The sequence below is a fragment of the Ictalurus furcatus genome, chromosome 6, assembly GCF_023375685.1.
Source record: "Ictalurus furcatus strain D&B chromosome 6, Billie_1.0, whole genome shotgun sequence".
In the NCBI taxonomy this organism is placed as follows: Eukaryota; Metazoa; Chordata; class Actinopteri; order Siluriformes; family Ictaluridae; genus Ictalurus; species Ictalurus furcatus.
The window spans coordinates 32,777,618-32,793,397 of NC_071260.1; the positions used below are offsets into that span (position 1 = coordinate 32,777,618).

Genomic DNA, 15,780 nt, shown 5'->3' on the forward strand with positions numbered 1-15,780 from the left:
GGATTGGGGGCCAGCCTTTTTTGTCATTTTTTTTTTTTAATAATGTAGGGATGAGGGTGTCTCTGAGCCACTGGGGCTCCTGCAGCAGCAGGGATGCGTTTCTACCAGACACACACACACACACACACACACGGACAGATGACGACGATACTGATGTGCGGCCGGGTTAAGGGCTTTATAGAGGTGGTTACTCTCGTCGAGGTCCAGGTCTCGGCCTCGGCTTCAGAGCAAGACGGTACAGGCTACAGCATGCGTCTCGACGGAACACTTAATAAACACGTTTAAGGATTACTCGTTCTTACCCTGAGAATATGAGCCAGTTCACTCAGCCACCCGGCACCACATTTTAACGACGCCGTGAGTCGACAGGCTTGGATCGATATATTCTCCATCATCTAACGTGTCAGACAGACTTCAAATTCTTGGATTGGACTCATGAAAAACAGGCCCTAGCCACAGAGATCTCCCCCTGTAAAACCATAAGTCTGCTTTAAACAGACCTGCCATTGTCTCCTTCACTAGCGGTTAATATACAGTACACGGAGCACTCGCATTTAACGTGCTTTAAAGATGGTAGGGGAAATGTAATGGTTATTTTTAGGTCTTCATTTTTCATATTATGGCACCGTGGTCTATCAGCATAGTCTAACATCTGCATTAGCATGCAGGTTTTAAATGGGGGTGAAGCCACAAAACATTACAAATACTGATTTAATAATCAGGGTTGGGAGGATGTCCAGTATTCTTCTCAGTTATACCACAGTGCTGCTGAACGCGCTACTCTGAGAAGGTGCGGATTAATTTTCAGAACAGCATGGCTCGGGTAGTAGTTCAGACTATTAGGTTTACTTTAATGCACTCGTTCCAGTACTTTAATACGTCATCGTTTCTATAGTAACGACTCGTGCAGGGGACTGTATGGCAAACAGTCCACATAAACATTTTTGGAAAATGGGTGTAAACTTTGAAATGAAGTTTTATGTGAGGAGATGGTGATTTAGCATTTTTAGGAGATGTGAAGCTGTACGTACTTATGTAAGTGGGCATTTATCTAAACCTATCTTATCTAATCCCGGTTGGTATATTTATCCTCAAGAAATCTTGAGCACTGGTGTCGAACAGGGTTCTTCACTCACCCACTGTATTTCCTCGGTGTCCTCCACCTTCGGCAGCATGAGTGCCGGGGGCAGGACCTCTGCCTGTAGAATGACCTCCAGATCAGTGTCGGTCAGGCCACTGGACACCGAGTTCACCCGCACACATTTCTCAGTGTGCCCCAGATTCAGCTCCGCCAGCATCTTCGGGATTGTTTCCCGCGCCTCTGCCTGCATGGGGGATGCAACACGTATGCGACGTGAATGAGTGGCCATGTAACTGCACCGTACAGTAACAGAATACAAACATAATGGCTTGAAATTGAAGACTGGATTGAGAAATACACAATTTTCCTATTCTTAGCAAATGATTCTGCAGCAATTTATTTTATTTGACCATAAGGGGCCATATTTATCTATAATAGACATGTCAGTCTTGCCAGAACAACGATGTAATACAAAACTAAATTGGCCATTCAGAAATTTCCAAAACATTAACAATGGTGGAAATAAGTGAGGTACACATGCTGGAACATTATTTTTAAACTCTGTACTTCAATGGAAAACAAATATTGATCATCCGTCCATCCATCCATCCATCCATCCATCCATCCCTCCCTCCCTCCCTTTTCTGTACCACTTATCCTACACAGGGTTGCAGGGAGCCTATCCCAGGGAACTCGGGGCACAAGGTAGGGGACACCCTGGACAGGGCAGAATCACACACCCATTCACACACTACGGACAATTTAGACATGTAAATCAGCCTACGGCGCACGTCTTTGGACTGGGGGAGAAAGCCGGAGTACCCGGAGGAAACCCCGAAGCGCGTGCAAGCTCCGCGCACACAGGGTGGAGACGGGAAACGAACCCCCTACCCCGGAAGTGCGAGGTAAACGTGCTAACCATTAATCCACCATGCCCCTCGATATTAATCATCGATCATTATGTGTAAAAACGGTCTGGAATTTTAAAAAAGCTAAACAAATAAAAAATGAAGACGTTAGCATTAACAGACATTGTTCGTATGCACAGATTAAGCAAGACACATCAATGGCTGACATTTTGGAGAATTTATAGAAGAAATGGCGTCTGGCGCCTGGAATTACAGAGCAGAGCAAATCCCAGTAAGAGGGATCATCCTCAATGGAGCAAATGCACTTAAGACCATAAAGCGCAAGTCCCAGCATCCTAACACATTACTCCAGAAGAGGTCACACACACACACACACACACTGTAAGTGCAAGGAGGGAGGGGACAAAGAATCAAAAGGTAAATCCCAGCACTAGATCCAAACAGTGACACACCAGCACATGCCAACAAATTCAAAACAGATGTGGCTGAAGAGCAGTGTAAAGCAGAGAGAACAGGAAGTAAAAGTACTTCCAAACAAGCAGCTCTGTCCAGAGGGAAGTCTGGTCCAAGCTGTGTAGTGTGAGGAAACAGTAGCTTAGGAGATGTCAGGTTAGATCTGAGGAGGGCTGGGAGCACGAGGAGGCCTACAGGGTCTGTTGGTGATTAGCCTGGTTCCTTAGATGGAGGGAAGCAAGGGCTGGAGCAGCTGAAAGAAAGCAGGGAGTGTGCGGCACTTGCAAGTTAATACAGTTTGAATGGAGAGGTCAAAAGGCTTCATACCACACATGCATGAGAACACACACAACCTCACAGAATAAGCTCCGATCAAAATAAATCTCTCCGTTATTATTAAATATAACGGCCAATTGTATTAAAACTAGATTTTGCCTGGACCAAAGGATATTAAATTAGAGCTCTGAAGAGCCGAGGTATGGTATAATGTGCTTTATCGCCAGGCGATCAAGGAGCTGATGAATCATCCTAACGTAGCACATTAAAAATAAAAACCTTGCAATCGAGTGTTATTGAAATGGAATACTTGTACTCTTACTTAATGTAGACCTTCGCAGTACTCTTCTTCTCTCATCTGGCCAATGACCGAGTCATTTTAGCATTAAATCCAGTTCACCAACGTAGAAAAACATATCAATTCACAGCTAGCCGTGACCCTCTCATACAACATCATGTAGTTAATACTTTAGCTACCCGTGTGTTTAAATATTCATAAACCACCGGACTGCGGTGTTAAATTTGACGACAAGCGCCCCAGGACCTACTGCAGTCAAATGTTTTAATATACTAGAATAAGCAAAGCTTTGTATAAAATGAAGTGTGTCCTGGGCCTAGGAGGCACAGCGTATATTAAATCTAATTAGACAAAGCATGCTGAGGTAAGCTTTGCAAATTTGTTAATAATCAACCTGCTATATTTTAAAAAAAAAACTAAAAAACCCAAAACTTTGATTGTTTGTTTTTTTTTGCTAATGCTCGGGTAGACTAGCATCGATTCCAGTAGCATGACATAATCGAATTGGCAGCAAGTGAAGTTTCAGATTCAGTAATGTTTTTCAGGCAAAATGGCCTAGCTGCTTTACAAAACAAAACAAAAATAAAAACACTTTATAAAAAAAATGAAAGACGAATAATAAAAAAAATCTATTTTGCTCCTGTAAACATGACTGACTTCATTTTAATCAGTTACTTTTTGAGTACATTTTAAAAAGTAGCAACTTTTTTTTTTTTTTTTTTTTTTTTTTAAATTACTATTATTATTTTTTAAACTTTTATTTTATTCACCCCTGCGTACAACCGAGTACTAACCTCCATGCATTCTCGAGAGACTAAAGAACGTGTTAAATATGGCAAGAATTGCTGTTTGGCTAAACATCAGCAAGGACGTAGCATCACGGAAAAATAAATAAATAAATAAATAAATACATAAATAAATAAATAAATAAATGATTTCGCAGAAAGCACAGCAAGAAACTAACCACTAATTTGCTGTGAGGAATAAATTAAAGCACATGAGAATACGTTTATTGTAATCTTTAACGAGGTGTTATTGCAATTAAAAAGGTGTCCTTAGTGTCATTGCGTATTTTTCAATTACTGCTCCAGACTGTCTGTTAGGCAATCCGGAGGAAAACACAAAAGGTAATGCAAGAAAGACTGTAAAGCATGAAATTACCAGCTATATAACGGCTTCACAGCATAATCCCTTTTAAACACTTTACCCTCATCATCTTTTACATAATGCAAAAAAGAAAAAAAAAAAAAAAGTGTTGAAAAGCACGATGATGTGGTCTCCAAACAAGCATGACATGAGACTACAAATAATTGGTAGGATTTATTAAATACACTAATGCTGCAGGAATCCTGCATGTAACAGAAGTCATGACAGCTCCCCCTCCTTTCCTCCTTCTGAGAAAAGACGCTCTAGACAGAGTAATATTTGATTTTCCATCAGTGGGAAGAAGGCCAGTTAACTCACCTCTTTTCAGAGTAAACTGACAGACAGAACATTCTTGAGAACGTTTCAGCTCCTGAGGGGCCGAGCGACTCCGCGCTTGAATAAAGCACTTTGAAAACTGAAATGTTTTACATTAATGGATCTCCATCCAACAAGTTGCTTCAAAGCGAGCTCCCCAATCACCCAGCATCCCACAGAGTGGCCCGGAGAAGCCCAGGTTTCAGAGAACTTTGATTCCTTCCATCAAGCCCATCATTAAAGCCTGACACTGAGTTATGACAGCATGTCCACAAAACGCTCAAAACAAAGGATGAACTTTCAAGTCTGGAGATGCTGACCTCTAGTTAAAAAAAAAAGGCCAGCTCCTTCATGTATTGAGAGCTTCAGAATCTGGACTCCTGCAGAGTGATGTGTCAAAAAAAGGAACTCCATGTCTGGATTATTCAGTTACGTCTGGGAAAGGTGTCTGAGCGGAAGGCAGGAATCGTTCTTTTATTTCAAACACAGACGCACACGGTGTAATACTTTGTAGAGTTTATGCTAATAACCGACATTTAATGACTTTAATGATTTGTTTAAACAATCAATCAAATCGATCACCGCGGCAAGGTGAACGGCGCAAACGTTTGATGATGAAAACCTGCTGTAAGGTAGATAAACAGAGTCTTATCTATCGATCTAAACATCTTAAATCATTTGAAATAATTGAAACCGTCGATCTAATATTCAACGTGTGCGGATATTCGTTTTCCGGGCCACAATTTAAAAGGTATTACCGATGTGTGTTAATTACGCAATTAATCATTCTCAGGTCAAAGGGAAGTTCTTTGAAACAAGTCATTGGTTCTTGTTTTATTTTATTTTATTTTTTCGTCTCTTATACCTGGCGTTTCTCAACAAGCTTATACATTTACAATGCCACTGAATGTGAGGTGAAGGGATGAGCAGGGCAGAGATGCCGGTGTATTCTAGGTGTGATGTCTAGAAGAACAACGCCCCATGGCTCGGCTTTGACATGCGACACGAAAGGCGTCTGCAGCCCTGTCCCGGCCGAACACCCAACAGATCCTGCATTTAAATCATCTATTCATTCTGAATTTGTCCAGTTCCCCATGAGAAGGACACAGTGTAAGACTACAGAACAACCCTGCCCTTTTCTTGAGACAGCAGCTTATCTCTCTCTCTCTCTCATATATATATATATATATATATATATAAAATCTCACACTCCTACATGTGCACTGGCACTGCCAACAAAAACAGCTCAGTGTAATCTGATAATGAGGCTGAGAGAAGTCCCAGTATTTTGTGATGTTTGCCTGAATCTGGAGGAGCGAGACGGCTTTAATAGTTTGCCGCTAGTGGATATAATAAAATCTAGTGGTGTGCCCACATAATTACTGAGGATTACAAATAAATCTCAAGACCCCAATAAGATCTACTACTGGTCAAGAAACAAATGCAGTATTATTAAAGACCCAAGCCACAATAAAGGGAAACACACAACAGTCTGTGTGCTGGTTCAGTGTAAGAACCGGGAGCTGAGGCAGCATCACTTCTCCTCTTCTTCCATGTGAATGCAAATGTATTGTACAGTGCTGTGAAAAAGTATTTCCCGATTTCTTCTTTTTTTTGTGTGTGTGTACGTCTCGTACTAAACTGTTTCAAAAATTAAAACACAATCCAAGATAAAACAAAGGAAGTGTGAGTAAACACAAAATACAGCTTTTTTTTAAAAAAATGATGATATTATTTATTGAAGCAAAAGAGTTATCCAGTACCAACTGGTGCTGTGTGCAAATCTATGAAACTGCATTCATAATGGGGTTCAGCTGGACCAGACGTAACCCAGGTCTGATTACTGCAAACTCTGTTCAATACTTTCACAGCACTGGGTGTCAATAGGACTTAAATTGAATGTATTCTACAATCTGAAATGAATTCTACAGTTTGAAATCAACCTCAATGTATTCTACAATCTGAATCATTCTCAACATGTTTGATAATCTGAAACAGTGAATGTATTCGATAATCTGAATCAGTCTGAACGGATTCTATAATCTGAATCAGTCTGAATGTATTCGATAATCTGAATCAGTCTGAACGTATTTGATAATCTGAATCAGTCTGAACGTATTCTATAATCTGAATCACTCTGAATGTATTCTATAATCTGAATCAATAAATGTATTCTATAATCTGAATCAGTCTGAACGTATTCGATAATCTGAATCAGCCTGAACGTATTCGATAATCTGAATCAGTCTGAATGTATTCGATAATCTGAATCAGTCCGAACGTATTCTATAATCTGAATCAGCCTGAATGTATTCGATAATCTGAATCAGTCTGAATGTATTCTATAATCTGAATAAATAAATGTATTCTATAATCTGAATCAATCTGAATGTATTCTATAATCTGAATCAATAAATGTATTCGATAATCTGAATCAGCCTGAACGTATTCGATAATCTGAATCAGTCTGAATGTATTCTATAATCTGAATCAATAAATGTATTCTATAATCTGAATCAGCCTGAATGTATTCTATAATCTGAATCAATAAATGTATTCTATAATCTGAATCAGCCTGAATGTATTCTATAATCTGAATCAATAAATGTATTCTATAATCTGAATCAGCCTGAACGTATTCGATAATCTGAATCAGTCTGAATGTATTCTATAATCTGAATCAATAAATGTATTCTATAATCTGAATCAGCCTGAATGTATTCTATAATCTGAATCAATAAATGTATTCTATAATCTGAATCAGCCTGAATGTATTCTATAATCTGAATCAATAAATGTATTCTATAATCTGAATCAGTCTGATTTTATTCTAAAATCTGAATCAGCCTGAATGTATTCTATAATCTGAGTCAGTGAATGTATTTTACAACCTGAATCATTCTCACTGGATTCTATGACACTTCTCTGGAGTTCCTGAACATAATCCTGTGCATACCATGAGGCTATAAGATAAATGAACCTGAAAGAAATGTTGAGAACACTCATGAAAGCTTGCATGGCCTTTAAAAGCTACATTATACAGGTGCTGGCATTTGCCTGCTTTCCATTTTAAAGCCGTTAGGGTTACACACACCTGATGCCACAGAAGAAGCCCTGCAACATAGTGACCTTTCTGAAATACTGAGTCGTACTTATTTTAGCCAATCACTTATAGACTGAAACCACAGAGAATTATAACTGCTTCTAGGAAATAAAGTTTCCTTCTAGGACTTCTTCGACTTTACCATCCAAAATTCCAGTGAGGTAAAGCAAGATTCTAGCACAATTATTGGTGAAGCTTGTTTCAATGAAGTTTAGCCATGGCTTTTGTTAATCTAAATAAACAGCAAATTTGATATACTGTACAAACCGGTCAGTTTTATCCAGTGACCTCAAACTTTGGGGAATAAAAGGGTGAGACTATTCCTTACAGCAGTCTAACCAATTACCCTCATCTCGTCCCGTTTATTTTGGATATTAAGATGACGAATAACTAAAAGTGAAACAACTATAAAGATGCATAGTTAGAGTTATTTCAGCATTTCTTTGCCAAGTAAGAGGAGATTAGAGCAACCTTGGTAACGTAATAAATGAGATGGGTAAAGATGGATTTACACACTGAACATCTTAGACAAATCATACGGAGAGAAACTTTATGAAAATGAACAGCATATACTGTAAAACATCGACAGTAAGCCTTCACCTTTCTCCCATACACTCAACCTGGTTATGCGTTCTATACCCGTGCACTTTAACGCGCTTTCCATACCACACATAGGCAGAGCCTTATATCACTCCAGGCTGGACGACATTCTTTCTGGATTAAACTACATATCACGTCCTCATAGCGGTCACTTTACGCATATCCCATTACAGTCAAGTTACAGGCATTAAACACTGATGATGAGTTTACAGTTCCACAGCTATGTGAGGCATGCACACTACTCATCTATTCCCTAGTGACACTGTAGGAAAAGTGAGCTCCCTGTACTGACTTGCCCATTAAAGTCCAGCCATAAGGCTCTCATATGGATTCAATCTGAATCTCGCTCCGAATTCAGCATCATACTGGACAGCTGCATGCCATTTTCATTACATTTAAGAGACATGAAAAATGTCTTTATGATTCGATATTACTGTGTTACAAATAGTGCACTGACCCCATCATTAGAACACAGAAGTTCACCGAGTTCACTCAGGCAGCGGAGTGCAATAATACTCCGGCAACCTTTGCTGTCTTAATGGGACGTTTGGGACTTTCCTATTCACCGATTACCGCACAAATACCCGAGATAAAAGGCATGACACCCAGACGTACACAGACTTGTGTATATACACACACAGACGTGTTACAAAGGAGAAACCGGAGGCTGGGTTATGCTGGGTGGGCATTGTGCTGGCACTCAGAGCAAAGCATCACTGCAAATCAAAACATTATTATTCAGACTCAATGTCCTCATTAAATGATGAAACGTCATTCTAACCTGATGGGAGTGCTGTTTTCCAGGATGACCCCGCCCCCACCAACAGCGCATGAGGGCACTGAATGGTTTGATGTGCATGAAAATGATGTAAATGATATGCTACAGCCTTCACAGTCACCTGATCTGAACTCAACTGAACGCCTATGGGAGAGTGACCAATCAGACACCGTTCTCCATCACCATCATCAAAGCTGAGAGAATATATCTTTTGGGAGAACGGTGATGTCCGATCCAGTACACTTCCAGAGACTTCTAGAACCTAGGACATTGAATGACGCCTGATGGATAAAGCACGTTTGAGATATATATATATATATATATATATACACACACACACACACACACACACACACACACATATATATATTTATTTAATTTAATTTAATTTGTCACCCATCTGTATGTATACACACATGACTTGACTTTTTTAGAATTGAGTGACGGGTACGTTCTGGCAGACATCAACTTTTCTAGGCTTGTTGGAGCCGAGGTTCCGCTTTTTGGGTCAAAGCCTGGTATCCTCGTTTGTGATTCTTGGCAGCCGAGTGATTTTTGTTGCACCTCTGTGCTGTTCTGGCCTGTACTGTGAGAAGAACAGCGAGGAGTCTCTGCTCGAGTGACACAGGCCTGATCTCCGGAGACGGTCTCTCCTCAGCCTCCCACTCCGAGCAGCGCAGCAACCAACCAACTCACAGAGAGAGAAACGAGCCTCATACAGCAGCGTATGAAACTACACACACTCACACACACACACTCACACACACTCACACACACAAGCCGACCACCGGCCAAAACCAGCAGCTGCTCTTTGAACTGAACACTACATCCATGCACTGCTTTTCAAGGCTGTATATCATATAACAGTTCACTGCATAAATTATGCTAAAATGGGGGGGGGGAAAATGACAGGAAGCCAAAATATTACACTTTCAAATAAGAACTGCGCGAAATCCAAGACTAGAATAGAGTATTATTGAGTCTGACTTGTCAAATGAAAGACATTCATTGCGCTCCTGGCCAAGCACAGTACCCTAAAAGACTCAGAAAAAAAATCCCTATATCCCTAACGGTCAGTGTGTAGGGTTGGGAATTAGCAACATGAAAGAATAAGACAGAGCCGTCCCTTATACACCATACGCCGTACAGTATAACAGATAAACACGGACTGCCATTCCACTCACTGCTCAAACCATTCATCTGCTGCCACCAGCAGGACTACCACAGAAGCAGCCAGGCTGAACACAAACAAGCTCTCTGCATGTCATGGCAGTTCATGTCAAACAAGAGAAAATGCTAGTGGGCTGAATACACAGCTGATAAACACCCACCGAACAGCACCCTGCTTCTCGTCTTTCTGTGTGCAGTGGCCAAAATGTAGCACAATACCAGACTGAGTATGATATGAGGGGTATAGATATACCTCTTAAAACATCTCGCACTTCATGAGTACGAGTTAAATGCTATAGAAGATAAAAAGCAGTATCTATAAGGCTAAAAATCATTATTCAGTAACTATCCTTACTCGACACAGGACGGAAGCAGTATACGACAGCGTCTGGCCTGCAAAAACGACACGTGGCACTGTTGCTTAATGAATTATTTGTGTGCATTCCTGATCAAGAGACACAGAAGAGGGGAAGATGGGTTATTTTGAGGCAAAAAAAAAAGTTATTTTGTGTCTGTTTAGCATAAAATACATAGAGATGGAGGAAAGAAGCAAATAAAGAAGGGAGGTGAATAAACAGAAAGAGAGATTGGTCAGAAAGTGAACTGTTTCAAGCGTCACCCCTCCTTGCCAGCTGTTATTGAGCGGATCAGCTGAGGCGGGAGGCTGAACCAGTGACATACTAACCTCGGATGAAACGAGAGCAGAGATGTGCTCTCACACAACCTCTCTCTCATTAAGCCTCAGCCACGCCGGTTAGCTGGAGCACGGAGCTGGGGGATTTTGCGGAGCTTGGAGCTGATCAGATAGGGTATGAAAACAACATCCGTCCACTTTCACACTCCAGTGGAAGAGGTGGTCCCTCCCGGCAGGGCTGCGTAGTCTTGCCATCTGGAGAATAAATCGGGTGTGAAGTACAGTATAGTTTGGGACTACGCGCCGTGGCGGCAGCTCAGCAGTTAGTTCATTAGCTCCAAACTTGCAGGGATTAGGAGGGGAGCATGGAGCGAGATGGCCGCGGGGAGACGGGAGGCAGACTAGAAGAGAAGCCGCTGGGCCGAACGCTCCAAACTGTGCGCCAGTCTATAGGGCATCTCGAACACTACATAAACAGAACAACAAAGTCTCTCTCACAGATAGGAGAAGTGTAACCATCAGCTAGATGCACAATGAGAGGACCGAATGCTCTCCGTGCTCCACAGCGTGAGCGTATAAGCTGAAATGTCCGGGCAGACCGTGTAGCATCTGTCATCTGACATCAGGGCACACAGGGGTGAATGGGTACTGGCTACAGACTACTTGCAGCTCAAGCACAAAATAATCTCTCATTTACTAACTGTTAAACATATCCGTACACTGATAAACAGTATTGTCGTGCAGCACTACACTGACAAAATTACCGTATAAACAACCCAACAAACATGTCTGAACGTTAAAAGACGTCAATCCGTCATCCAGTTGTTGCAGAGCGTTAATTTCTCCGTCACTCACGAGCACAGCTGGGCTGCAGGAAGACGTGTCGTTCAGTGGCACAGAAATAAAACGTCTGTACACGACGACTCCCACAGATCTGCGATTGCCAGGACGGATAAAACGGCCGAGAGACTGGGAGCGAAGGAGAGGGAGCCGCCGAGTGACGCGCTTTTTTATTATCGAGTTAATAACTCGCTTTTACATTACACGCTAGCGCGCTAACAAATAAATAATGGAATCCAGCCTTCACTGTACCGCGCCAGAGTCTTTAAAGCGAACATATGGTTTTTAAACTAGACTCCGACTTGTTCTGCGGGTTGTAAGTGCTTTTGTAACCTCGGCAGATTTAAACGATCAAAAAGCTGAGGAGTAATAGGATTACTCGACGGCCTCCGTTCGGTACGAACGGTGTTTTTCGGGGGGTGCCGTGAGCATGTTTATCCAGAGTAGCGAGAGTTATTCGATCAGGCCTGCCAAAATACGTGCTAATTTCCCCTGCTCCGATCACCCTGCCTTATTCTTCTTCAGCAGGATAATCCTGAAGCGGATGACACAATGATCTGAAGGATCTTTTCATCCGTCAGTGGTATTGCTCTTCTCCAACAGCAACACTGTATCTGCACCGTCGCATGAAGGGGTTTTGTTCTTACCAGCACGTGCGCCGAGACAACAGTATCCTGGAACGCGTTTCTATCAAAACACCGAAAGCCCAAACTTTCACTGGCTGTCGAAGGCTGGTTTAAGACGCGATCGAGGCGACACAAAAGATGCGAGAATGTTAAACTAGTATTATTTTCTGTGACATTTTCCTTTGAAACCCCTTTTCCACTTAGCACCGATCGAGAAATAAGACGGTGTTGCAAAACATTGAGCCCAATCACTTTTTTATCCTCCTAAAGGGTCACACAGCTGACCTCTCTCAATCGGGAACAGCCTCCGGCCATATCAATCATCTTTATTATCACGACTTTAAAAAGCATTGTTAGGTGACTTCTTTCCTCCAGCCCCTCTTGATCCTGAGCTCCAATCACAATTTCATGGCAAGGCAAAACAGGGCCAATTGGCAGGCCGCGTGGGCGGGTCGAGAACGCTTTTAACCTGCTGCATCTGCGGACTTCCTGCTGATATCCCAGTGTGAAGTGGGCACCTTGTTTCAAGAGGATGTGATAGGGGGCATTTCTTGCCTTTATGATGACATAATGGGAAGGAAATGTGCTTGTTTTAAGCATGGTGCTTAGCTAGTTTTATGCTGTGTGATTAAGCGCTAGCACCTGGCTGAATGGGAGGGGGGGTGGGTGGGTGGGGGTGTGTAAAGGATTTGGTTTTCATGTGCCATGGAGTCAGGTGATGCAGGAATACTGAAGGAAGAACAGTGTAGCGGGTACCTTCTTGTTAAGCGCGACGCCGTCCTCGCAGTCGAAGACGGCACAGTCGACGCTCAGCGAGGTGAGCTTCCTGAGTTTGCGCTCGTCGTTGCCTGGTACGTAGAGGACGGCTCGGCGCGGGATGTATTTCAGAGATGTGCCAGGGGTATGGTGGGCTCGCCAACTTCCCTGCTGCCATGCTGCCCCCATCAGCCTCTGGGCTATCCTGTACACACAAACAAAAACAAATGAAAAGATAATAAAATCAAAATCAATCAAACTGCATATAGTTTTGAACCTTGTTTGTATGAGGTGTGGTACTTGTTTCTAAACTTGTTTCAGTGAAAGCAAGAACAGATGCTATCTGAATCCATGTCCTTCCTTCCGATACGTTGAACACAATGACAAAGTTTGTTTTCCTTTAAGCCCCCCATTCAAGTGGACGAGTGCTGCTGACCTGCGCTTTGAGCGCCTTTATCACCCACAACACCACAGCCAATTGTTCTCCTTTAATACTAATACACAAAGGCTTAACAGCTCTAGCTGCATAAAATCTATTTAGGGTCTGGGCTACTCGATGCTCAAAGAGACAGAAACGGTAAGGGATTACAAAGTCCCAGAAAATAACGAAAGTCTGGACAACACAACAAATCTGCACAACACTTTCAGCTAATTACACCTGGAAGCACGGCTCGCTAGCAGCGAACAGTAGCGTTGCTAATCTAAACGGCCAAAGTTCTGCCTTCGAGAGCCAAGATTTCGGTTTCACAGTGCTTACTGCCTAATGAAAAACGCTTCGGCTTTATTACTTCAGCTCCTTCCAACACATTTTATCACACACACCAGTAGTTGCAATTAGGGCACACACACGTTTTAATTATTTGTTCTTTAGGTCAGGTTGCTCAAACAATTAGCGCTAATGAATGGGCCAAATAATTGGGATCACATATAGCTAATTATAGCTAGGAACAGTACTCGTCTGGCTGTTCCTTCTCATTGCCCTTAGAGGAATAATATCGGTAGATTGTGCTCCTTTTCCATCCAGGGAAAGGGGGGCGTTGTGAGGAAAAGGAAAAAGGTGGACAGGGGAGCAGTGGGCTTTAGATGAAATGGAGGGGGGGGGGGGGGTAATGTATTCTCCTTTCTCCCTTTGTTGTGTAAAGGAGCTAAAGTCACTTCAATAGGCACTTAATCCCATCCTCCACGCTTACAATTGCCTTCCAGTATCAATCAGGCATAATCTCAACTAAGATGATGCAGCTATACCAAGCAATTAAAAGCAATTCATGTAGTTATGGCTGCAAGCACTTTGCGGGCCCGGGTACACAGAGCCTCTGCAGGGATCCTGAATGCTGTAGTGTTTAAATTTGGGCAGGAACAATACCTCACGTGGGGACGAGGAGGGAATATGCAAAGAAGAATGGGAGGAACTCACTATTGCATGACAGACAAAAGTGCAGAGCACCTATATTAATGGAGTAAAATAAAAATAACGCAAGGTTGGATGAAAGACAGTGGAAAGCAATGTGTGTGTGTGTTGGGAGCTTGACACCTATATAAAATGTTCATATTCAAAGCACATGGTGAATACTAACAAGACATGTAAGTGAAGGAGAAATAAATTTGTGCTTAAGGTGCTTAACAGCGTGATCAAAAAGTTTTCAGGCAGAATAGGAACGCGATGGGAATGCCAGTCATTCAAGATAGCCAATCTAGCGAGAAGACAAGTCTTAATATAAACAAAGTGTTGGAGTCATTATGGTTGGAAGCTACTTTATTGTCGTGTTGTAATAAACTCTCACAACCGTGGTTTAAAAAAACCCCAAAACAAAACGAAACGAAAGACTTTACGTAAAGTCTAAAGACTAATGTAATTACCTCCGGAAATTGTATTTTCTACACTATATAGCCATTTTCTGCTGTTCAGTGGGTATTAAGGGTGTATCCTTAATTTCACACAGGCTGTGATGATTGGTTGGGCTCTTTAAAATCTACCTACCAAAATGCATTTTAATTGAAAATAAACAAATAAAGAAAAATAGAAGAAAAAATATATATAAAAATCCCTCCCTTATCATTGGCATCAGAACAGTGAGGAAAATTAGGGGGGGAAAAAAATAAATCAGAAATTAGATTTGAATGATATTTCATGTCATTCTTTGACATCTAATATAAATGTAATATACTTGGTTAAACTTGGTGTGTTGTGAATGCTTAATTAACCAAAAGGTAGAAAGTTTCCCCCCAGACCATGGCACAACAGTCTCTTCCACTTCCCCGATGGATAAAGGAACAGCGATAAAACCAGGTCATGTTTAATAGATGACTCGGCAAGTTTTTATTCATGATAATTAAAAGGTCATGTGTATGGAATATTAACTGTATCAAATAGTGTGCTCTTACATTGTTCAAATCATTATTCAATGCTTAAATTCATGCTTCCATGGAAAAAGAAAATCCTGCTGATGCCACAGCTCTTTGTATCCGAGAGTCACGGGAGACAGATTGGCCGTGCTCTCTGCGTGGGAGGGATGGCGTACTCTCTCTGCCCTGTCAATCACAGCTACATAGCCAACCGTGGTCATCTTCGAGCACATGTATTTGAAAGACAGCAGATAGCACTTTCCTCAAAGTGTGTTTACACGTCTTGGAGGAAACACTAGCCTTCAGCGCTCCTTGGGAGTAGCCGTTGTATGGTAGCTTCGAGCTGGATTGTAGCAGGGAATTGTCAGGTGACCAAATTGAAGAGAAAATCCAATGGTTTGAATGACTGCGGTATCACATTTTGGCTTCTTATAGATCTCAAGGTTCTGACTACTTGTAGACACTCACGCTACACACCAGATCTCACGAAAG

General features: G+C 41.8%; 1 protein-coding gene across 4 annotated transcripts in view; it reads right to left on the reverse strand.

The window, feature by feature from the left end:
* The window catches only part of clybl (citrate lyase beta like), a 71,624-nt gene that overhangs the window by 12,151 nt on the left and 43,693 nt on the right, over positions 1-15,780 (reverse strand). For all 4 annotated transcript variants that reach the window (XM_053627724.1, XM_053627723.1, XM_053627726.1 and 1 more), the window contains exons 2-3: positions 12,946-13,150; positions 1,137-1,325 (exon numbers count right to left, since the gene is read on the reverse strand). In XM_053627724.1, the coding sequence (XP_053483699.1) occupies positions 1,137-1,325; positions 12,946-13,150 (394 nt within the window). The remainder of the gene's footprint in view (positions 1-1,136; positions 1,326-12,945; positions 13,151-15,780) is intronic.